This window comes from Coregonus clupeaformis, chromosome 35, assembly GCF_020615455.1.
Source record: "Coregonus clupeaformis isolate EN_2021a chromosome 35, ASM2061545v1, whole genome shotgun sequence".
In the NCBI taxonomy this organism is placed as follows: domain Eukaryota; kingdom Metazoa; phylum Chordata; class Actinopteri; order Salmoniformes; family Salmonidae; genus Coregonus; species Coregonus clupeaformis.
The window spans coordinates 37,568,702-37,594,487 of record NC_059226.1 but is presented as its reverse complement, the minus strand read 5'-3'; the positions used below and the strand labels follow the sequence as shown (position 1 = coordinate 37,594,487).

Genomic DNA, 25,786 nt, shown 5'->3' with positions numbered 1-25,786 from the left:
TCCACAAAAGTGGAGACAGATTTGACCCCAATAACTACTGTGGGATATGCGTCAACAGCAACCTTGGGAAAATCCTCTGCATTATCATTAACAGCAGACTCGTACATTTCCTCAGTGAAAACAATGTACTGAGTGTTATGATGAGTGTCTATGTATCAAGTGATTACGAATGTAAGGATGTACTTAGACACTTTGTAGACAGTTAATGCAGACCCAATGGGCGCCGCACAATTGGCCCAGCGTCGTCCAGGGTAGGGGAGGGAATGGCCGGCAGGGATGTAGCTCAGTTGGTAGAGCACGGCGTTTGCAACGCCAGGGTTGTGGGTTCGATTCCCACGGGGTGTTTGTTGAAGGTCAGGGGTCATACCTGATGAGCTGCTCCTGAGACAGACCTATGGAGAAGTCTGTCATACTCAGACGAGATACCGACTTCCTGGTTCCTGTAAACAACAACAACAACACATGATGTCAGCACAGTTTAGAAATGGGTCCTTCCTGCCTTTTAGATCAAGGTTTAGTTTGGTAGTAATATCATGCCAGAGTTCGGGCTGCGTAATGAAATGAGGAGCTCTACTGAACATCAGCTTCATGGTTATTTCTACATATATTAGATCTTAATTTGATCACTCTTTTGTTGCACTGCAGGAAATGCAGATGAGCTTCATGATTTACATAAATTCCCTGAAAACCTGCACTAACACACGGGCATATTAACAGTATTGCGCTTTTCATGTAGCTTCATTTTGGCCAGCTAATAGCCTTACCACCAATCAAGCAATATGATGGACTAAACGTTCAAATCATTTTGCTGCCACAATACTGGTCAAATTAAGATCCTATATATGTTGTTAGTTTTGCATATACTTCCACTAAACAACTCTCTAGCCAATCAAAACACTGCTAGATCACCAGGTGGTTGTAGCCTGTTGAGTTGGCCTGTGTCCCATCTCTCTCCTCACCTCTGTGTGAGTGCTCCTTGCGCTCGTTCCCGGCGAAGAGTCTTATGAACTCTGCGAAGGCTCCCTTGCGTCCCATCAGCTCCAGGTAGGAGCCCATCTCAGTGATCTCTCCCTCCACCATCACCAGGATCAGATCTGCCTGGGGCAGGAAGCTCAGGCCGTGGGTCACCAAGACACGAGTCTGAAGGTTTAGAGAGAACACATGGTAGTCTGAAGGTTTAGAGAGAACACACATGATAGTCTGAAGGTTTAGAGAGATCACATGGTAGTCTGAAGGTTTAGAGAGAACACATGGTAGTCTGAAGGTTTAGAGATATCACATGGTAGTCTGAAGGTTTAGAGAGAACACATGGTAGTCTGAAGGTTTAGAGAGAACACATGGTAGTCTGAAGGTTTAGAGATATCACATGGCAGTCTGAAGGTTTAGAAAGAACACATGGTAGTCTGAAGGTTTAGAGAGAACACACATGGTAGTCTGAAGGTTTAGAGAGAACACATGGTAGTCTGAAGGTTTAGAGAGAACACACATGGTAGTCTGAAGGTTTAGAGAGAACACATGGTAGTCTGAAGGTTTGGAGAGAACACACATGATAGTCTGACGGTTTAGAGAGAACACATGGTAGTCTGAAGGTTTAGAGATATCACATGGTAGTCTGAAGGTTTAGAGAGAACACATGGTAGTCTGAAGGTTTAGAGAGAACACATGGTAGTCTGAAGGTTTAGAGAGAACACATGGTAGTCTGAAGGTTTAGAGAGAACACACATGATAGTCTGAAGGTTTAGAGAGATCACATGGTAGTCTGAAGGTTTAGAGAGAACACATGGTAGTCTGAAGGTTTAGAGATATCACATGGTAGTCTGAAGGTTTAGAGAGAACACATGGTAGTCTGAAGGTTTAGAGAGAACACATGGTAGTCTGAAGGTTTAGAGAGATCACATGGTAGTCTGAAGGTTTAGAGAGAACACACATGGTAGTCTGAAGGTTTAGAGAGAACACATGGTAGTCTGAAGGTTTAGAGAGAACACACATGGTAGTCTGAAGGTTTAGAGAGATCACATGGTAGTCTGAAGGTTTGGAGAGAACACACATGATAGTCTGACGGTTTAGAGAGATCACATGGTAGTCTGAAGGTTTAGAGAGAACACACATGATAGTCTGAAGGTTTAGAGAGATCACATGGTAGTCTGAAGGTTTAGAGAGATCACATGGTAGTCTGAAGGTTTAGAGATATCACATGGTAGTCTGAAGGTTTAGAGAGAACACACGATAGTCTGAAGGTTTAGAGAGAACACACGATAGTCTGAAGGTTTAGAGAGAACACATGGTAATCTGAAGGTTTAGAGAGAACACACATGGTAGTCTGAAGGTTTAGAGAGAACACATGGTAGTCTGAAGGTTTAGAGAGAACACACATGGTAGTCTGAATGTTTAGAGAGAACACATGGTAGTCTGAAGGTTTGGAGAGAACACACATGATAGTCTGACGGTTTAGAAAGATCACATGGTAGTCTGAAGATTTAGAGAGAACACATGGTAGTCTGAAGGTTTGGAGAGAACACACATGATAGTCTAAAGGTTTAGAGAGATCACATGGTAGTCTGAAGGTTTAGAGAGATCACATGGTAGTCTGAAGGTTTAGAGATATCACATGGTAGTCTAAAGGTTTAGAGAGATCACATGGTAGTCTGAAGGTTTAGAGATATCACATGGTAGTCTGAAGGTTTAGAGAGAACACACGATAGTCTGAAGGTTTAGAGAGAACACATGGTAGTCTGAAGGTTTAGAGAGAACACATGGTAGTCTGAAGGTTTAGAGAGAACACACATGGTAGTCTGAAGGTTTAGAGAGAACACATGGTAGTCTGAAGGTTTGGAGAGAACACACATGATAGTCTGATGGTTTAGAGAGATCACATGGTAGTCTGAAGGTTTAGAGAGAACACATGGTAGTCTGAAGGTTTGGAGAGAACACACATGATAGTCTGAAGGTTTAGAGAGATCACATGGTAGTCTGAAGGTTTAGAGAGATCACATGGTAGTGTGAAGGTTTAGAGATATCACATGGTAGTCTGAAGGTTTAGAGAGAACACATGGTAGTCTGAAGGTTTAGAGAGAACACGTGGTAGTCTGAAGGTTTAGAGAGAACACATGGTAGTCTGAAGGTTTAGAGAGAACACACATGATAGTCTGAAGGTTTAGAGAGATCACATGGTAGTCTGAAGGTTTAGAGAGAACACATGGTAGTCTGAAGGTTTAGAGATATCACATGGTAGTCTGAAGGTTTAGAGAGAACACATGGTAGTCTGAAGGTTTAGAGAGAACACATGGTAGTCTGAAGGTTTAGAGAGATCACATGGTAGTCTGAAGGTTTAGAGAGAACACACATGGTAGTCTGAAGGTTTAGAGAGAACACATGGTAGTCTGAAGGTTTAGAGAGATCACATGGTAGTCTGAAGGTTTAGAGATATCACATGGTAGTCTAAAGGTTTAGAGAGATCACATGGTAGTCTGAAGGTTTAGAGATATCACATGGTAGTCTGAAGGTTTAGAGAGAACACACGATAGTCTGAAGGTTTAGAGAGAACACATGGTAGTCTGAAGGTTTAGAGAGAACTCATGGTAGTCTGAAGGTTTAGAGAGAACACACATGGTAGTCTGAAGGTTTAGAGAGAACACATGGTAGTCTGAAGGTTTGGAGAGAACACACATGATAGTCTGATGGTTTAGAGAGATCACATGGTAGTCTGAAGGTTTAGAGAGAACACATGGTAGTCTGAAGGTTTGGAGAGAACACACATGATAGTCTGAAGGTTTAGAGAGATCACATGGTAGTCTGAAGGTTTAGAGAGATCACATGGTAGTGTGAAGGTTTAGAGATATCACATGGTAGTCTGAAGGTTTAGAGAGAACACATGGTAGTCTGAAGGTTTAGAGAGAACACATGGTAGTCTGAAGGTTTAGAGAGAACACATGGTAGTCTGAAGGTTTAGAGAGAACACACATGATAGTCTGAAGGTTTAGAGAGATCACATGGTAGTCTGAAGGTTTAGAGAGAACACATGGTAGTCTGAAGGTTTAGAGATATCACATGGTAGTCTGAAGGTTTAGAGAGAACACATGGTAGTCTGAAGGTTTAGAGAGAACACATGGTAGTCTGAAGGTTTAGAGAGATCACATGGTAGTCTGAAGGTTTAGAGAGAACACACATGGTAGTCTGAAGGTTTAGAGAGAACACATGGTAGTCTGAAGGTTTAGAGAGACACACATGGTAGTCTGAAGGTTTAGAGAGAACACATGGTAGTCTGAAGGTTTGGAGAGAACACACATGATAGTCTGACGGTTTAGAGAGATCACATGGTAGTCTGAAGGTTTAGAGAGAACAAACATGATAGTCTGAAGGTTTAGGGAGATCACATGGTAGTCTGAAGGTTTAGAGAGATCACATGGTAGTCTGAAGGTTTAGAGATATCACATGGCAGTCTGAAGGTTTAGAGAGAACACACGATAGTCTGAAGGTTTAGAGAGAACACATGGTAATCTGAAGGTTTAGAGAGAACACACATGGTAGTCTGAAGGTTTAGAGAGAACACATGGTAGTCTGAAGGTTTAGAGAGAACACACATGGTAGTCTGAATGTTTAGAGAGAACACATGGTAGTCTGAAGGTTTGGAGAGAACACACATGATAGTCTGACGGTTTAGAAAGATCACATGGTAGTCTGAAGATTTAGAGAGAACACATGGTAGTCTGAAGGTTTGGAGAGAACACACATGATAGTCTAAAGGTTTAGAGAGATCACATGGTAGTCTGAAGGTTTAGAGAGATCACATGGTAGTCTGAAGGTTTAGAGATATCACATGGTAGTCTGAAGGTTTAGAGAGTACACACGATAGTCTGAAGGTTTAGAGAGAACACATGGTAGTCTGAAGGTTTAGAGAGAACACATGGTAGTCTGAAGGTTTAGAGAGAACACACATGGTAGTCTGAAGGTTTAGAGAGAACACATGGTAGTCTGAAGGTTTAGAGAGAACACATGGTAGTCTGAATATTTAGAGAGATCACATGGTAGTCTGAAGGTTTAGAGAGAACACACATGGTAGTCTGAAGGTTTAGAGAGAACACATGGTAGTCTGAAGGTTTAGAGAGAACACACATGGTAGTCTGAAGGTTTAGAGAGAACACATGGTAGTCTGAAGGTTTAGAGAGAACACATGGTAGTCTGAAGGTTTAGAGAGAACACACATGATAGTCTGAAGGTTTAGAGAGATCACATGGTAGTCTGAAGGTTTAGAGAGAACACATGGTAGTCTGAAGGTTTAGAGATATCACACGGTAGTCTGAAGGTTTAGAGAGAACACATGGTAGTCTGAAGGTTTAGAGAGAACACATGGTAGTCTGAAGGTTTAGAGAGATCACATGGTAGTCTGAAGGTTTAGAGAGAACACACATGGTAGTCTGAAGGTTTAGAGAGAACACATGGTAGTCTGAAGGTTTAGAGAGAACACACATGGTAGTCTGAAGGTTTAGAGAGAACACATGGTAGTCTGAAGGTTTGGAGAGAACACACATGATAGTCTGACGGTTTAGAGAGATCACATGGTAGTCTGAAGGTTTAGAGAGAACACACATGATAGTCTGAAGGTTTAGAGAGATCACATGGTAGTCTGAAGGTTTAGAGAGATCACATGGTAGTCTGAAGGTTTAGAGATATCACATGGTAGTCTGAAGGTTTAGAGAGAACACACGATAGTCTGAAGGTTTAGAGAGAACACACGATAGTCTGAAGGTTTAGAGAGAACACATGGTAATCTGAAGGTTTAGAGAGAACACACATGGTAGTCTGAAGGTTTAGAGAGAACACATGGTAGTCTGAAGGTTTAGAGAGAACACACATGGTAGTCTGAATGTTTAGAGAGAACACATGGTAGTCTGAAGGTTTGGAGAGAACACACATGATAGTCTGACGGTTTAGAAAGATCACATGGTAGTCTGAAGATTTAGAGAGAACACATGGTAGTCTGAAGGTTTGGAGAGAAACACATGATAGTCTAAAGGTTTAGAGAGATCACATGGTAGTCTGAAGGTTTAGAGAGATCACATGGTAGTCTGAAGGTTTAGAGATATCACATGGTAGTCTAAAGGTTTAGAGAGATCACATGGTAGTCTGAAGGTTTAGAGAGATCACATGGTAGTCTGAAGGTTTAGAGATATCACATGGTAGTCTGAAGGTTTAGAGAGAACACACGATAGTCTGAAGGTTTAGAGAGAACACATGGTCGTCTGAAGGTTTAGAGAGAACACATGGTAGTCTGAAGGTTTAGAGAGAACACACATGGTAGTCTGAAGGTTTAGAGAGAACACATGGTAGTCTGAAGGTTTGGAGAGAACACACATGATAGTCTGATGGTTTAGAGAGATCACATGGTAGTCTGAAGGTTTAGAGAGAACACATGGTAGTCTGAAGGTTTGGAGAGAACACACATGATAGTCTGAAGGTTTAGAGAGATCACATGGTAGTCTGAAGGTTTAGAGAGATCACATGGTAGTGTGAAGGTTTAGAGATATCACATGGTAGTCTGAAGGTTTAGAGAGAACACATGGTAGTCTGAAGGTTTAGAGAGAACACATGGTAGTCTGAAGGTTTAGAGAGAACACATGGTAGTCTGAAGGTTTAGAGAGAACACACATGATAGTCTGAAGGTTTAGAGAGATCACATGGTAGTCTGAAGGTTTAGAGAGAACACATGGTAGTCTGAAGGTTTAGAGATATCACATGGTAGTCTGAAGGTTTAGAGAGAACACATGGTAGTCTGAAGATTTAGAGAGAACACATGGTAGTCTTAAGGTTTAGAGAGATCACATGGTAGTCTGAAGGTTTAGAGAGAACACACATGGTAGTCTGAAGGTTTAGAGAGAACACATGGTAGTCTGAAGGTTTAGAGAGAACACACATGGTAGTCTGAAGGTTTAGAGAGAACACATGGTAGTCTGAAGGTTTGGAGAGAACACACATGATAGTCTGACGGTTTAGAGAGATCACATGGTAGTCTGAAGTTTAGAGAGAACAAACATGATAGTCTGAAGGTTTAGAGAGATCACATGGTAGTCTGAAGGTTTAGAGAGATCACATGGTAGTCTGAAGGTTTAGAGATATCACATGGCAGTCTGAAGGTTTAGAGAGAACACACGATAGTCTGAAGGTTTAGAGAGAACACATGGTAGTCTGAAGGTTTAGAGAGAACACATGGTAGTCTGAAGGTTTAGAGAGAACACACATGGTAGTCTGAAGGTTTAGAGAGAACACATGGTAGTCTGAAGGTTTAGAGAGAACACATGGTAGTCTGAATATTTAGAGAGATCACATGGTAGTCTGAAGGTTTAGAGAGAACACACATGGTAGTCTGAAGGTTTAGAGAGAACACATGGTAGTCTGAAGGTTTAGAGAGAACACACATGGTAGTCTGAAGGTTTAGAGAGAACACATGGTAGTCTGAAGGTTTAGAGAGAACACATGGTAGTCTGAAGGTTTAGAGAGAACACACATGATAGTCTGAAGGTTTAGAGAGATCACATGGTAGTCTGAAGGTTTAGAGAGAACACATGGTAGTCTGAAGGTTTAGAGATATCACACGGTAGTCTGAAGGTTTAGAGAGAACACATGGTAGTCTGAAGGTTTAGAGAGAACACATGGTAGTCTGAAGGTTTAGAGAGATCACATGGTAGTCTGAAGGTTTAGAGAGAACACACATGGTAGTCTGAAGGTTTAGAGAGAACACATGGTAGTCTGAAGGTTTAGAGAGAACACACATGGTAGTCTGAAGGTTTAGAGAGAACACATGGTAGTCTGAAGGTTTGGAGAGAACACACATGATAGTCTGACGGTTTAGAGAGATCACATGGTAGTCTGAAGGTTTAGAGAGAACACACATGATAGTCTGAAGGTTTAGAGAGATCACATGGTAGTCTGAAGGTTTAGAGAGATCACATGGTAGTCTGAAGGTTTAGAGATATCACATGGTAGTCTGAAGGTTTAGAGAGAACACACGATAGTCTGAAGGTTTAGAGAGAACACACGATAGTCTGAAGGTTTAGAGAGAACACATGGTAATCTGAAGGTTTAGAGAGAACACACATGGTAGTCTGAAGGTTTAGAGAGAACACATGGTAGTCTGAAGGTTTAGAGAGAACACACATGGTAGTCTGAATGTTTAGAGAGAACACATGGTAGTCTGAAGGTTTGGAGAGAACACACATGATAGTCTGACGGTTTAGAAAGATCACATGGTAGTCTGAAGATTTAGAGAGAACACATGGTAGTCTGAAGGTTTGGAGAGAACACACATGATAGTCTAAAGGTTTAGAGAGATCACATGGTAGTCTGAAGGTTTAGAGAGATCACATGGTAGTCTGAAGGTTTAGAGATATCACATGGTAGTCTAAAGGTTTAGAGAGATCACATGGTAGTCTGAAGGTTTAGAGAGATCACATGGTAGTCTGAAGGTTTAGAGATATCACATGGTAGTCTGAAGGTTTAGAGAGAACACACGATAGTCTGAAGGTTTAGAGAGAACACATGGTCGTCTGAAGGTTTAGAGAGAACACATGGTAGTCTGAAGGTTTAGAGAGAACACACATGGTAGTCTGAAGGTTTAGAGAGAACACATGGTAGTCTGAAGGTTTGGAGAGAACACACATGATAGTCTGATGGTTTAGAGAGATCACATGGTAGTCTGAAGGTTTAGAGAGAACACATGGTAGTCTGAAGGTTTGGAGAGAACACACATGATAGTCTGAAGGTTTAGAGAGATCACATGGTAGTCTGAAGGTTTAGAGAGATCACATGGTAGTGTGAAGGTTTAGAGATATCACATGGTAGTCTGAAGGTTTAGAGAGAACACATGGTAGTCTGAAGGTTTAGAGAGAACACATGGTAGTCTGAAGGTTTAGAGAGAACACATGGTAGTCTGAAGGTTTAGAGAGAACACACATGATAGTCTGAAGGTTTAGAGAGATCACATGGTAGTCTGAAGGTTTAGAGAGAACACATGGTAGTCTGAAGGTTTAGAGATATCACATGGTAGTCTGAAGGTTTAGAGAGAACACATGGTAGTCTGAAGATTTAGAGAGAACACATGGTAGTCTTAAGGTTTAGAGAGATCACATGGTAGTCTGAAGGTTTAGAGAGAACACACATGGTAGTCTGAAGGTTTAGAGAGAACACATGGTAGTCTGAAGGTTTAGAGAGAACACACATGGTAGTCTGAAGGTTTAGAGAGAACACATGGTAGTCTGAAGGTTTGGAGAGAACACACATGATAGTCTGACGGTTTAGAGAGATCACATGGTAGTCTGAAGTTTAGAGAGAACAAACATGATAGTCTGAAGGTTTAGAGAGATCACATGGTAGTCTGAAGGTTTAGAGAGATCACATGGTAGTCTGAAGGTTTAGAGATATCACATGGCAGTCTGAAGGTTTAGAGAGAACACACGATAGTCTGAAGGTTTAGAGAGAACACATGGTAATCTGAAGGTTTAGAGAGAACACACATGGTAGTCTGAAGGTTTAGAGAGAACACATGGTAGTCTGAAGGTTTAGAGAGAACACACATGGTAGTCTGAATGTTTAGAGAGAACACATGGTAGTCTGAAGGTTTGGAGAGAACACACATGATAGTCTGACGGTTTAGAAAGATCACATGGTAGTCTGAAGATTTAGAGAGAACACATGGTAGTCTGAAGGTTTGGAGAGAACACACATGATAGTCTAAAGGTTTAGAGAGATCACATGGTAGTCTGAAGGTTTAGAGAGATCACATGGTAGTCTGAAGGTTTAGAGATATCACATGGTAGTCTGAAGGTTTAGAGAGTACACACGATAGTCTGAAGGTTTAGAGAGAACACATGGTAGTCTGAAGGTTTAGAGAGAACACATGGTAGTCTGAAGGTTTAGAGAGAACACACATGGTAGTCTGAAGGTTTAGAGAGAACACATGGTAGTCTGAAGGTTTAGAGAGAACACATGGTAGTCTGAATGTTTAGAGAGATCACATGGTAGTCTGAAGGTTTAGAGAGAACACACATGGTAGTCTGAAGGTTTAGAGAGAACACATGGTAGTCTGAAGGTTTAGAGAGAACACACATGGTAGTCTGAAGGTTTAGAGAGAACACATGGTAGTCTGAAGGTTTAGAGAGAACACATGGTAGTCTGAAGGTTTAGAGAGAACACACATGATAGTCTGAAGGTTTAGAGAGATCACATGGTAGTCTGAAGGTTTAGAGAGAACACATGGTAGTCTGAAGGTTTAGAGATATCACACGGTAGTCTGAAGGTTTAGAGAGAACATATGGTAGTCTGAAGGTTTAGAGAGAACACATGGTAGTCTGAAGGTTTAGAGAGATCACATGGTAGTCTGAAGGTTTAGAGAGAACACACATGGTAGTCTGAAGGTTTAGAGAGAACACATGGTAGTCTGAAGGTTTAGAGAGAACACACATGGTAGTCTGACGGTTTAGAGAGATCACATGGTAGTCTGAAGGTTTAGAGAGAACACACATGATAGTCTGAAGGTTTAGAGAGATCACATGGTAGTCTGAAGGTTTAGAGAGATCACATGGTAGTCTGAAGGTTTAGAGATATCACATGGTAGTCTGAAGGTTTAGAGAGAACACACGATAGTCTGAAGGTTTAGAGAGAACACACGATAGTCTGAAGGTTTAGAGAGAACACATGGTAATCTGAAGGTTTAGAGAGAACACACATGGTAGTCTGAAGGTTTAGAGAGAACACATGGTAGTCTGAAGGTTTAGAGAGAACACACATGGTAGTCTGAATTTTTAGAGAGAACACATGGTAGTCTGAAGGTTTGGAGAGAACACACATGATAGTCTGACGGTTTAGAAAGATCACATGGTAGTCTGAAGATTTAGAGAGAACACATGGTAGTCTGAAGGTTTGGAGAGAACACACATGATAGTCTAAAGGTTTAGAGAGATCACATGGTAGTCTGAAGGTTTAGAGAGATCACATGGTAGTCTGAAGGTTTAGAGATATCACATGGTAGTCTGAAGGTTTAGAGAGAACACATGGTAGTCTGAAGGTTTAGAGAGAACACACATGGTAGTCTGAAGGTTTAGAGAGAACACATGGTAGTCTGAAGGTTTGGAGAGAACACACATGATAGTCTGATGGTTTAGAGAGATCACATGGTAGTCTGAAGGTTTAGAGAGAGAACACATGGTAGTCTGAAGGTTTGGAGAGAACACACATGATAGTCTGAAGGTTTAGAGAGATCACATGGTAGTCTGAAGGTTTAGAGAGATCACATGGTAGTGTGAAGGTTTAGAGATATCACATGGTAGTCTGAAGGTTTAGAGAGAACACATGGTAGTCTGAAGGTTTAGAGAGAACACATGGTAGTCTGAAGGTTTAGAGAGAACACATGGTAGTCTGAAGGTTTAGAGAGAACACACATGATAGTCTGAAGGTTTAGAGAGATCACATGGTAGTCTGAAGGTTTAGAGAGAACACATGGTAGTCTGAAGGTTTAGAGATATCACATGGTAGTCTGAAGGTTTAGAGAGAACACATGGTAGTCTGAAGGTTTAGAGAGAACACATGGTAGTCTGAAGGTTTAGAGAGATCACATGGTACTCTGAAGGTTTAGAGATATCACATGGTAGTCTGAAGGTTTAGAGAGAACACACGATAGTCTGAAGGTTTAGAGAGAACACACGATAGTCTGAAGGTTTAGAGAGAACACATGGTAATCTGAAGGTTTAGAGAGAACACACATGGTAGTCTGAAGGTTTAGAGAGAACACATGGTAGTCTGAAGGTTTAGAGAGAACACACATGGTAGTCTGAATGTTTAGAGAGAACACATGGTAGTCTGAAGGTTTGGAGAGAACACACATGATAGTCTGACGGTTTAGAAAGATCACATGGTAGTCTGAAGATTTAGAGAGAACACATGGTAGTCTGAAGGTTTGGAGAGAACACACATGATAGTCTAAAGGTTTAGAGAGATCACATGGTAGTCTGAAGGTTTAGAGAGATCACATGGTAGTCTGAAGGTTTAGAGATATCACATGGTAGTCTAAAGGTTTAGAGAGATCACATGGTAGTCTGAAGGTTTGAGAGAGATCACATGGTAGTCTGAAGGTTTAGAGATATCACATGGTAGTCTGAAGGTTTAGAGAGAACACACGATAGTCTGAAGGTTTAGAGAGAACACATGGTAGTCTGAAGGTTTAAAGAGAACACATGGTAGTCTGAAGGTTTAGAGAGAACACACATGGTAGTCTGAAGGTTTAGAGAGAACACATGGTAGTCTGAAGGTTTGGAGAGAACACACATGATAGTCTGATGGTTTAGAGAGATCACATGGTAGTCTGAAGGTTTAGAGAGAACACATGGTAGTCTGAAGGTTTAGAGAGAACACACATGATAGTCTGAAGGTTTAGAGAGATCACATGGTAGTCTGAAGGTTTAGAGAGATCACATGGTAGTGTGAAGGTTTAGAGATATCACATGGTAGTCTGAAGGTTTAGAGAGAACACATGGTAGTCTGAAGGTTTAGAGAGAACACATGGTAGTCTGAAGATTTAGAGAGAACACATGGTAGTCTTAAGGTTTAGAGAGATCACATGGTAGTCTGAAGGTTTAGAGAGAACACACATGGTAGTCTGAAGGTTTAGAGAGAACACATGGTAGTCTGAAGGTTTAGAGAGAACACACATGGTAGTCTGAAGGTTTAGAGAGAACACATGGTAGTCTGAAGGTTTGGAGAGAACACACATGATAGTCTGACGGTTTAGAGAGATCACATGGTAGTCTGAAGTTTAGAGAGAACAAACATGATAGTCTGAAGGTTTAGAGAGATCACATGGTAGTCTGAAGGTTTAGAGAGATCACATGGTAGTCTGAAGGTTTAGAGATATCACATGGCAGTCTGAAGGTTTAGAGAGAACACACGATAGTCTGAAGGTTTAGAGAGAACACATGGTAATCTGAAGGTTTAGAGAGAACACACATGGTAGTCTGAAGGTTTAGAGAGAACACATGGTAGTCTGAAGGTTTAGAGAGAACACACATGGTAGTCTGAATGTTTAGAGAGAACACATGGTAGTCTGAAGGTTTGGAGAGAACACACATGATAGTCTGACGGTTTAGAAAGATCACATGGTAGTCTGAAGATTTAGAGAGAACACATGGTAGTCTGAAGGTTTGGAGAGAACACACATGATAGTCTAAAGGTTTAGAGAGATCACATGGTAGTCTGAAGGTTTAGAGAGATCACATGGTAGTCTGAAGGTTTAGAGATATCACATGGTAGTCTGAAGGTTTAGAGAGTACACACGATAGTCTGAAGGTTTAGAGAGAACACATGGTAGTCTGAAGGTTTAGAGAGAACACATGGTAGTCTGAAGGTTTAGAGAGAACACACATGGTAGTCTGAAGGTTTAGAGAGAACACATGGTAGTCTGAAGGTTTAGAGAGAACACATGGTAGTCTGAATGTTTAGAGAGATCACATGGTAGTCTGAAGGTTTAGAGAGAACACACATGGTAGTCTGAAGGTTTAGAGAGAACACATGGTAGTCTGAAGGTTTAGAGAGAACACACATGGTAGTCTGAAGGTTTAGAGAGAACACATGGTAGTCTGAAGGTTTAGAGAGAACACATGGTAGTCTGAAGGTTTAGAGAGAACACACATGATAGTCTGAAGGTTTAGAGAGATCACATGGTAGTCTGAAGGTTTAGAGAGAACACATGGTAGTCTGAAGGTTTAGAGATATCACACGGTAGTCTGAAGGTTTAGAGAGAACATATGGTAGTCTGAAGGTTTAGAGAGAACACATGGTAGTCTGAAGGTTTAGAGAGATCACATGGTAGTCTGAAGGTTTAGAGAGAACACACATGGTAGTCTGAAGGTTTAGAGAGAACACATGGTAGTCTGAAGGTTTAGAGAGAACACACATGGTAGTCTGACGGTTTAGAGAGATCACATGGTAGTCTGAAGGTTTAGAGAGAACACACATGATAGTCTGAAGGTTTAGAGAGATCACATGGTAGTCTGAAGGTTTAGAGAGATCACATGGTAGTCTGAAGGTTTAGAGATATCACATGGTAGTCTGAAGGTTTAGAGAGAACACACGATAGTCTGAAGGTTTAGAGAGAACACACGATAGTCTGAAGGTTTAGAGAGAACACATGGTAATCTGAAGGTTTAGAGAGAACACACATGGTAGTCTGAAGGTTTAGAGAGAACACATGGTAGTCTGAAGGTTTAGAGAGAACACACATGGTAGTCTGAATTTTTAGAGAGAACACATGGTAGTCTGAAGGTTTGGAGAGAACACATGATAGTCTGACGGTTTAGAAAGATCACATGGTAGTCTGAAGATTTAGAGAGAACACATGGTAGTCTGAAGGTTTGGAGAGAACACACATGATAGTCTAAAGGTTTAGAGAGATCACATGGTAGTCTGAAGGTTTAGAGAGATCACATGGTAGTCTGAAGGTTTAGAGATATCACATGGTAGTCTGAAGGTTTAGAGAGAACACATGGTAGTCTGAAGGTTTAGAGAGAACACACATGGTAGTCTGAAGGTTTAGAGAGAACACATGGTAGTCTGAAGGTTTGGAGAGAACACACATGATAGTCTGATGGTTTAGAGAGATCACATGGTAGTCTGAAGGTTTAGAGAGAACACATGGTAGTCTGAAGGTTTGGAGAGAACACACATGATAGTCTGAAGGTTTAGAGAGATCACATGGTAGTCTGAAGGTTTAGAGAGATCACATGGTAGTGTGAAGGTTTAGAGATATCACATGGTAGTCTGAAGGTTTAGAGAGAACACATGGTAGTCTGAAGGTTTAGAGAGAACACATGGTAGTCTGAAGGTTTAGAGAGAACACATGGTAGTCTGAAGGTTTAGAGAGAACACACATGATAGTCTGAAGGTTTAGAGAGATCACATGGTAGTCTGAAGGTTTAGAGAGAACACATGGTAGTCTGAAGGTTTAGAGATATCACATGGTAGTCTGAAGGTTTAGAGAGAACACATGGTAGTCTGAAGGTTTAGAGAGAACACATGGTAGTCTGAAGGTTTAGAGAGATCACATGGTACTCTGAAGGTTTAGAGATATCACATGGTAGTCTGAAGGTTTAGAGAGAACACACGATAGTCTGAAGGTTTAGAGAGAACACACGATAGTCTGAAGGTTTAGAGAGAACACATGGTAATCTGAAGGTTTAGAGAGAACACACATGGTAGTCTGAAGGTTTAGAGAGAACACATGGTAGTCTGAAGGTTTAGAGAGAACACACATGGTAGTCTGAATGTTTAGAGAGAACACATGGTAGTCTGAAGGTTTGGAGAGAACACACATGATAGTCTGACGGTTTAGAAAGATCACATGGTAGTCTGAAGATTTAGAGAGAACACATGGTAGTCTGAAGGTTTGGAGAGAACACACATGATAGTCTAAAGGTTTAGAGAGATCACATGGTAGTCTGAAGGTTTAGAGAGATCACATGGTAGTCTGAAGGTTTAGAGATATCACATGGTAGTCTAAAGGTTTAGAGAGATCACATGGTAGTCTGAAGGTTTAGAGAGATCACATGGTAGTCTGAAGGTTTAGAGATATCACATGGTAGTCTGAAGGTTTAGAGAGAACACACGATAGTCTGAAGGTTTAGAGAGAACACATGGTAGTCTGAAGGTTTAAAGAGAACACATGGTAGTCTGAAGGTTTAGAGAGAACACACATGGTAGTCTGAAGGTTTAGAGAGAACACATGGTAGTCTGAAGGTTTGGAGAGAACACACATGATAGTCTGATGGTTTAGAGAGATCACATGGTAGTCTGAAGGTTTAGAGAGAACACATGGTAGTCTGAAGGTTTAGAGAGAACACACATGATAGTCTGAAGGTTTAGAGAGATCACATGGTAGTCTGAAGGTTTAGAGAGATCACATGGTAGTGTGAAGGTTTAGAGATATCACATGGTAGTCTGAAGGTTTAGAGAGAACACATGGTAGTCTGAAGGTTTAGAGAGAACACATGGTAGTCTGAAGGTTTAGAGAGAACACACATGATAGTCTGAAGGTTTAGAGAGATCACATGGTAGTCTGAAGGTTTAGAGAGAACACATGGTAGTCTGAAGGTTTAAAGATATCACATGGTAGTCTGAAGGTTTAGAGAGAACACATGGTAGTCTGAAGGTTTAGAGAGATCACATGGTAGTCTGAAGGTTTAGAGAGAACACACATGGTAGTCTGAAGGTTTAGAGAGAACACATGGTAGTCTGAAGGTTTAGAGAGAACACACATGGTAGTCTGAAGGTTTAGAGAGAACACATGGTAGTCTGAAGGTTTGGAGAGAACACACATGATAGTCTGACGGTTTAGAGAGATCACATGGTAGTCTGAAGGTTTAGAGAGAACAAACATGATAGTCTGAAGGTTTAGAGAGATCACATGGTAGTCTGAAGGTTTAGAGAGATCACATGGTAGTCTGAAGGTTTAGAGATATCACATGGCAGTCTGAAGGTTTAGAGAGAACACACGATAGTCTGAAGGTTTAGAGAGAACATATGGTAATCTGAAGGTTTAGAGAGAACACACATGGTAGTCTGAAGGTTTAGAGAGAACACTTGGTAGTCTGAAGGTTTAGAGAGAACACACATGGTAGTCTGAATGTTTAGAGAGAACACATGGTAGTCTGAAGGTTTGGAGAGAACACACATGATAGTCTGACGGTTTAGAAAGATCACATGGTAGTCTGAAGATTTAGAGAGAACACATGGTAGTCTGAAGGTTTGGAGAGAACACACATGATAGTCTAAAGGTTTAGAGAGATCACATGGTAGTCTGAAGGTTTAGAGAGATCACATGGTAGTCTGAAGGTTTAGAGAGAACACACGATAGTCTGAAGGTTTAGAGAGAACACACGATAGTCTGAAGGTTTAGAGAGAACACATGGTAATCTGAAGGTTTAGAGAGAACACACATGGTAGTCTGAAGGTTTAGAGAGAACACATGGTAGTCTGAAGGTTTAGAGAGAACACACATGGTAGTCTGAATGTTTAGAGAGAACACATGGTAGTCTGAAGGTTTGGAGAGAACACACATGATAGTCTGACGGTTTAGAAAGATCACATGGTAGTCTGAAGGTTTAGAGAGATCACATGGTAGTCTGAAGGTTTAGAGATATCACATGGCAGTCTGAAGGTTTAGAGAGAACACACGATAGTCTGAAGGTTTAGAGAGAACACATGGTAATCTGAAGGTTTAGAGAGAACACACATGGTAGTCTGAAGGTTTAGAGAGAACACATGGTAGTCTGAAGGTTTAGAGAGAACACACATGGTAGTCTGAATGTTTAGAGAGAACACATGGTAGTCTGAAGGTTTGGAGAGAACACACATGATAGTCTGACGGTTTAGAAAGATCACATGGTAGTCTGAAGATTTAGAGAGAACACATGGTAGTCTGAAGGTTTGGAGAGAACACACATGATAGTCTAAAGGTTTAGAGAGATCACATGGTAGTCTGAAGGTTTAGAGAGATCACATGGTAGTCTGAAGGTTTAGAGATATCACATGGTAGTCTGAAGGTTTAGAGAGTACACACGATAGTCTGAAGGTTTAGAGAGAACACATGGTAGTCTGAAGGTTTAGAGAGAACACATGGTAGTCTGAAGGTTTAGAGAGAACACACATGGTAGTCTGAAGGTTTAGAGAGAACACATGGTAGTCTGAAGGTTTAGAGAGAACACATGGTAGTCTGAATATTTAGAGAGATCACATGGTAGTCTGAAGGTTTAGAGAGAACACACATGGTAGTCTGAAGGTTTAGAGAGAACACATGGTAGTCTGAAGGTTTAGAGAGAACACACATGGTAGTCTGAAGGTTTAGAGAGAACACATGGTAGTCTGAAGGTTTAGAGAGAACACATGGTAGTCTGAAGGTTTAGAGAGAACACACATGATAGTCTGAAGGTTTAGAGAGATCACATGGTAGTCTGAAGGTTTAGAGAGAACACATGGTAGTCTGAAGGTTTAGAGATATCACACGGTAGTCTGAAGGTTTAGAGAGAACACATGGTAGTCTGAAGGTTTAGAGAGAACACATGGTAGTCTGAAGGTTTAGAGAGATCACATGGTAGTCTGAAGGTTTAGAGAGAACACACATGGTAGTCTGAAGGTTTAGAGAGAACACATGGTAGTCTGAAGGTTTAGAGAGAACACACATGGTAGTCTGAAGGTTTAGAGAGAACACATGGTAGTCTGAAGGTTTGGAGAGAACACACATGATAGTCTGACGGTTTAGAGAGATCACATGGTAGTCTGAAGGTTTAGAGAGAACACACATGATAGTCTGAAGGTTTAGAGAGATCACATGGTAGTCTGAAGGTTTAGAGAGATCACATGGTAGTCTGAAGGTTTAGAGATATCACATGGTAGTCTGAAGGTTTAGAGAGAACACACGATAGTCTGAAGGTTTAGAGAGAACACACGATAGTCTGAAGGTTTAGAGAGAACACATGGTAATCTGAAGGTTTAGAGAGAACACACATGGTAGTCTGAAGGTTTAGAGAGAACACATGGTAGTCTGAAGGTTTAGAGAGAACACACATGGTAGTCTGAATGTTTAGAGAGAACACATGGTAGTCTGAAGGTTTGGAGAGAACACACATGATAGTCTGACGGTTTAGAAAGATCACATGGTAGTCTGAAGATTTAGAGAGAACACATGGTAGTCTGAAGGTTTGGAGAGAACACACATGATAGTCTAAAGGTTTAGAGAGATCACATGGTAGTCTGAAGGTTTAGAGAGATCACATGGTAGTCTGAAGGTTTAGAGATATCACATGGTAGTCTAAAGGTTTAGAGAGATCACATGGTAGTCTGAAGGTTTAGAGAGATCACATGGTAGTCTGAAGGTTTAGAGATATCACATGGTAGTCTGAAGGTTTAGAGAGAACACACGATAGTCTGAAGGTTTAGAGAGAACACATGGTCGTCTGAAGGTTTAGAGAGAACACATGGTAGTCTGAAGGTTTAGAGAGAACACACATGGTAGTCTGAAGGTTTAGAGAGAACACATGGTAGTCTGAAGGTTTGGAGAGAACACACATGATAGTCTGATGGTTTAGAGAGATCACATGGTAGTCTGAAGGTTTAGAGAGAACACATGGTAGTCTGAAGGTTTGGAGAGAACACACATGATAGTCTGAAGGTTTAGAGAGATCACATGGTAGTCTGAAGGTTTAGAGAGATCACATGGTAGTGTGAAGGTTTAGAGATATCACATGGTAGTCTGAAGGTTTAGAGAGAACACATGGTAGTCTGAAGGTTTAGAGAGAACACATGGTAGTCTGAAGGTTTAGAGAGAACACATGGTAGTCTGAAGGTTTAGAGAGAACACACATGATAGTCTGAAGGTTTAGAGAGATCACATGGTAGTCTGAAGGTTTAGAGAGAACACATGGTAGTCTGAAGGTTTAGAGATATCACATGGTAGTCTGAAGGTTTAGAGAGAACACATGGTAGTCTGAAGATTTAGAGAGAACACATGGTAGTCTTAAGGTTTAGAGAGATCACATGGTAGTCTGAAGGTTTAGAGAGAACACACATGGTAGTCTGAAGGTTTAGAGAGAACACATGGTAGTCTGAAGGTTTAGAGAGAACACACATGGTAGTCTGAAGGTTTAGAGAGAACACATGGTAGTCTGAAGGTTTGGAGAGAACACACATGATAGTCTGACGGTTTAGAGAGATCACATGGTAGTCTGAAGTTTAGAGAGAACAAACATGATAGTCTGAAGGTTTAGAGAGATCACATGGTAGTCTGAAGGTTTAGAGAGATCACATGGTAGTCTGAAGGTTTAGAGATATCACATGGCAGTCTGAAGGTTTAGAGAGAACACACGATAGTCTGAAGGTTTAGAGAGAACACATGGTAGTCTGAAGGTTTAGAGAGAACACATGGTAGTCTGAAGGTTTAGAGAGAACACACATGGTAGTCTGAAGGTTTAGAGAGAACACATGGTAGTCTGAAGGTTTAGAGAGAACACATGGTAGTCTGAATATTTAGAGAGATCACATGGTAGTCTGAAGGTTTAGAGAGAACACACATGGTAGTCTGAAGGTTTAGAGAGAACACATGGTAGTCTGAAGGTTTAGAGAGAACACACATGGTAGTCTGAAGGTTTAGAGAGAACACATGGTAGTCTGAAGGTTTAGAGAGAACACATGGTAGTCTGAAGGTTTAGAGAGAACACACATGATAGTCTGAAGGTTTAGAGAGATCACATGGTAGTCTGAAGGTTTAGAGAGAACACATGGTAGTCTGAAGGTTTAGAGATATCACACGGTAGTCTGAAGGTTTAGAGAGAACACATGGTAGTCTGAAGGTTTAGAGAGAACACATGGTAGTCTGAAGGTTTAGAGAGATCACATGGTAGTCTGAAGGTTTAGAGAGAACACACATGGTAGTCTGAAGGTTTAGAGAGAACACATGGTAGTCTGAAGGTTTAGAGAGAACACACATGGTAGTCTGAAGGTTTAGAGAGAACACATGGTAGTCTGAAGGTTTGGAGAGAACACACATGATAGTCTGACGGTTTAGAGAGATCACATGGTAGTCTGAAGGTTTAGAGAGAACACACATGATAGTCTGAAGGTTTAGAGAGATCACATGGTAGTCTGAAGGTTTAGAGAGATCACATGGTAGTCTGAAGGTTTAGAGATATCACATGGTAGTCTGAAGGTTTAGAGAGAACACACGATAGTCTGAAGGTTTAGAGAGAACACACGATAGTCTGAAGGTTTAGAGAGAACACATGGTAATCTGAAGGTTTAGAGAGAACACACATGGTAGTCTGAAGGTTTAGAGAGAACACATGGTAGTCTGAAGGTTTAGAGAGAACACACATGGTAGTCTGAATGTTTAGAGAGAACACATGGTAGTCTGAAGGTTTGGAGAGAACACACATGATAGTCTGACGGTTTAGAAAGATCACATGGTAGTCTGAAGATTTAGAGAGAACACATGGTAGTCTGAAGGTTTGGAGAGAACACACATGATAGTCTAAAGGTTTAGAGAGATCACATGGTAGTCTGAAGGTTTAGAGAGATCACATGGTAGTCTGAAGGTTTAGAGATATCACATGGTAGTCTAAAGGTTTAGAGAGATCACATGGTAGTCTGAAGGTTTAGAGAGATCACATGGTAGTCTGAAGGTTTAGAGATATCACATGGTAGTCTGAAGGTTTAGAGAGAACACACGATAGTCTGAAGGTTTAGAGAGAACACATGGTCGTCTGAAGGTTTAGAGAGAACACATGGTAGTCTGAAGGTTTAGAGAGAACACACATGGTAGTCTGAAGGTTTAGAGAGAACACATGGTAGTCTGAAGGTTTGGAGAGAACACACATGATAGTCTGATGGTTTAGAGAGATCACATGGTAGTCTGAAGGTTTAGAGAGAACACATGGTAGTCTGAAGGTTTGGAGAGAACACACATGATAGTCTGAAGGTTTAGAGAGATCACATGGTAGTCTGAAGGTTTAGAGAGATCACATGGTAGTGTGAAGGTTTAGAGATATCACATGGTAGTCTGAAGGTTTAGAGAGAACACATGGTAGTCTGAAGGTTTAGAGAGAACACATGGTAGTCTGAAGGTTTAGAGAGAACACATGGTAGTCTGAAGGTTTAGAGAGAACACACATGATAGTCTGAAGGTTTAGAGAGATCACATGGTAGTCTGAAGGTTTAGAGAGAACACATGGTAGTCTGAAGGTTTAGAGATATCACATGGTAGTCTGAAGGTTTAGAGAGAACACATGGTAGTCTGAAGATTTAGAGAGAACACATGGTAGTCTTAAGGTTTAGAGAGATCACATGGTAGTCTGAAGGTTTAGAGAGAACACACATGGTAGTCTGAAGGTTTAGAGAGAACACATGGTAGTCTGAAGGTTTAGAGAGAACACACATGGTAGTCTGAAGGTTTAGAGAGAACACATGGTAGTCTGAAGGTTTGGAGAGAACACACATGATAGTCTGACGGTTTAGAGAGATCACATGGTAGTCTGAAGTTTAGAGAGAACAAACATGATAGTCTGAAGGTTTAGAGAGATCACATGGTAGTCTGAAGGTTTAGAGAGATCACATGGTAGTCTGAAGGTTTAGAGATATCACATGGCAGTCTGAAGGTTTAGAGAGAACACACGATAGTCTGAAGGTTTAGAGAGAACACATGGTAATCTGAAGGTTTAGAGAGAACACACATGGTAGTCTGAAGGTTTAGAGAGAACACATGGTAGTCTGAAGGTTTAGAGAGAACACACATGGTAGTCTGAATGTTTAGAGAGAACACATGGTAGTCTGAAGGTTTGGAGAGAACACACATGATAGTCTGACGGTTTAGAAAGATCACATGGTAGTCTGAAGATTTAGAGAGAACACATGGTAGTCTGAAGGTTTGGAGAGAACACACATGATAGTCTAAAGGTTTAGAGAGATCACATGGTAGTCTGAAGGTTTAGAGAGATCACATGGTAGTCTGAAGGTTTAGAGATATCACATGGTAGTCTGAAGGTTTAGAGAGTACACACGATAGTCTGAAGGTTTAGAGAGAACACATGGTAGTCTGAAGGTTTAGAGAGAACACATGGTAGTCTGAAGGTTTAGAGAGAACACACATGGTAGTCTGAAGGTTTAGAGAGAACACATGGTAGTCTGAAGGTTTAGAGAGAACACATGGTAGTCTGAATGTTTAGAGAGATCACATGGTAGTCTGAAGGTTTAGAGAGAACACACATGGTAGTCTGAAGGTTTAGAGAGAACACATGGTAGTCTGAAGGTTTAGAGAGAACACACATGGTAGTCTGAAGGTTTAGAGAGAACACATGGTAGTCTGAAGGTTTAGAGAGAACACATGGTAGTCTGAAGGTTTAGAGAGAACACACATGATAGTCTGAAGGTTTAGAGAGATCACATGGTAGTCTGAAGGTTTAGAGAGAACACATGGTAGTCTGAAGGTTTAGAGATATCACACGGTAGTCTGAAGGTTTAGAGAGAACATATGGTAGTCTGAAGGTTTAGAGAGAACACATGGTAGTCTGAAGGTTTAGAGAGATCACATGGTAGTCTGAAGGTTTAGAGAGAACACACATGGTAGTCTGAAGGTTTAGAGAGAACACATGGTAGTCTGAAGGTTTAGAGAGAACACACATGGTAGTCTGACGGTTTAGAGAGATCACATGGTAGTCTGAAGGTTTAGAGAGAACACACATGATAGTCTGAAGGTTTAGAGAGATCACATGGTAGTCTGAAGGTTTAGAGAGATCACATGGTAGTCTGAAGGTTTAGAGATATCACATGGTAGTCTGAAGGTTTAGAGAGAACACACGATAGTCTGAAGGTTTAGAGAGAACACACGATAGTCTGAAGGTTTAGAGAGAACACATGGTAATCTGAAGGTTTAGAGAGAACACACATGGTAGTCTGAAGGTTTAGAGAGAACACATGGTAGTCTGAAGGTTTAGAGAGAACACACATGGTAGTCTGAATTTTTAGAGAGAACACATGGTAGTCTGAAGGTTTGGAGAGAACACACATGATAGTCTGACGGTTTAGAAAGATCACATGGTAGTCTGAAGATTTAGAGAGAACACATGGTAGTCTGAAGGTTTGGAGAGAACACACATGATAGTCTAAAGGTTTAGAGAGATCACATGGTAGTCTGAAGGTTTAGAGAGATCACATGGTAGTCTGAAGGTTTAGAGATATCACATGGTAGTCTGAAGGTTTAGAGAGAACACATGGTAGTCTGAAGGTTTAGAGAGAACACACATGGTAGTCTGAAGGTTTAGAGAGAACACATGGTAGTCTGAAGGTTTGGAGAGAACACACATGATAGTCTGATGGTTTAGAGAGATCACATGGTAGTCTGAAGGTTTAGAGAGAACACATGGTAGTCTGAAGGTTTGGAGAGAACACACATGATAGTCTGAAGGTTTAGAGAGATCACATGGTAGTCTGAAGGTTTAGAGAGATCACATGGTAGTGTGAAGGTTTAGAGATATCACATGGTAGTCTGAAGGTTTAGAGAGAACACATGGTAGTCTGAAGGTTTAGAGAGAACACATGGTAGTCTGAAGGTTTAGAGAGAACACATGGTAGTCTGAAGGTTTAGAGAGAACACACATGATAGTCTGAAGGTTTAGAGAGATCACATGGTAGTCTGAAGGTTTAGAGAGAACACATGGTAGTCTGAAGGTTTAGAGATATCACATGGTAGTCTGAAGGTTTAGAGAGAACACATGGTAGTCTGAAGGTTTAGAGAGAACACATGGTAGTCTGAAGGTTTAGAGAGATCACATGGTACTCTGAAGGTTTAGAGATATCACATGGTAGTCTGAAGGTTTAGAGAGAACACACGATAGTCTGAAGGTTTAGAGAGAACACACGATAGTCTGAAGGTTTAGAGAGAACACATGGTAATCTGAAGGTTTAGAGAGAACACACATGGTAGTCTGAAGGTTTAGAGAGAACACATGGTAGTCTGAAGGTTTAGAGAGAACACACATGGTAGTCTGAATGTTTAGAGAGAACACATGGTAGTCTGAAGGTTTGGAGAGAACACACATGATAGTCTGACGGTTTAGAAAGATCACATGGTAGTCTGAAGATTTAGAGAGAACACATGGTAGTCTGAAGGTTTGGAGAGAACACACATGATAGTCTAAAGGTTTAGAGAGATCACATGGTAGTCTGAAGGTTTAGAGAGATCACATGGTAGTCTGAAGGTTTAGAGATATCACATGGTAGTCTAAAGGTTTAGAGAGATCACATGGTAGTCTGAAGGTTTAGAGAGATCACATGGTAGTCTGAATGTTTAGAGATATCACATGGTAGTCTGAAGGTTTAGAGAGAACACACGATAGTCTGAAGGTTTAGAGAGAACACATGGTAGTCTGAAGGTTTAAAGAGAACACATGGTAGTCTGAAGGTTTAGAGAGAACACACATGGTAGTCTGAAGGTTTAGAGAGAACACATGGTAGTCTGAAGGTTTGGAGAGAACACATGATAGTCTGATGGTTTAGAGAGATCACATGGTAGTCTGAAGGTTTAGAGAGAACACATGGTAGTCTGAAGGTTTAGAGAGAACACACATGATAGTCTGAAGGTTTAGAGAGATCACATGGTAGTCTGAAGGTTTAGAGAGATCACATGGTAGTGTGAAGGTTTAGAGATATCACATGGTAGTCTGAAGGTTTAGAGAGAACACATGGTAGTCTGAAGGTTTAGAGAGAACACATGGTAGTCTGAAGGTTTAGAGAGAACACACATGATAGTCTGAAGGTTTAGAGAGATCACATGGTAGTCTGAAGGTTTAGAGAGAACACATGGTAGTCTGAAGGTTTAAAGATATCACATGGTAGTCTGAAGGTTTAGAGAGAACACATGGTAGTCTGAAGGTTTAGAGAGATCACATGGTAGTCTGAAGGTTTAGAGAGAACACACATGGTAGTCTGAAGGTTTAGAGAGAACACATGGTAGTCTGAAGGTTTAGAGAGAACACACATGGTAGTCTGAAGGTTTAGAGAGAACACATGGTAGTCTGAAGGTTTGGAGAGAACACACATGATAGTCTGACGGTTTAGAGAGATCACATGGTAGTCTGAAGGTTTAGAGAGAACAAACATGATAGTCTGAAGGTTTAGAGAGATCACATGGTAGTCTGAAGGTTTAGAGAGATCACATGGTAGTCTGAAGGTTTAGAGATATCACATGGCAGTCTGAAGGTTTAGA

General features: G+C 40.9%; 1 protein-coding gene across 1 annotated transcript in view; it reads right to left on the bottom strand.

The window, feature by feature from the left end:
* Positions 1-25,786, bottom strand: part of LOC121550559 (multidrug resistance-associated protein 1-like) — an 87,167-nt gene that overhangs the window by 30,078 nt on the left and 31,303 nt on the right. The window contains 2 exon segments of the mRNA XM_045210693.1: positions 368-440; positions 960-1,140. Coding sequence (XP_045066628.1) covers positions 368-440; positions 960-1,140 — 254 coding nt within the window.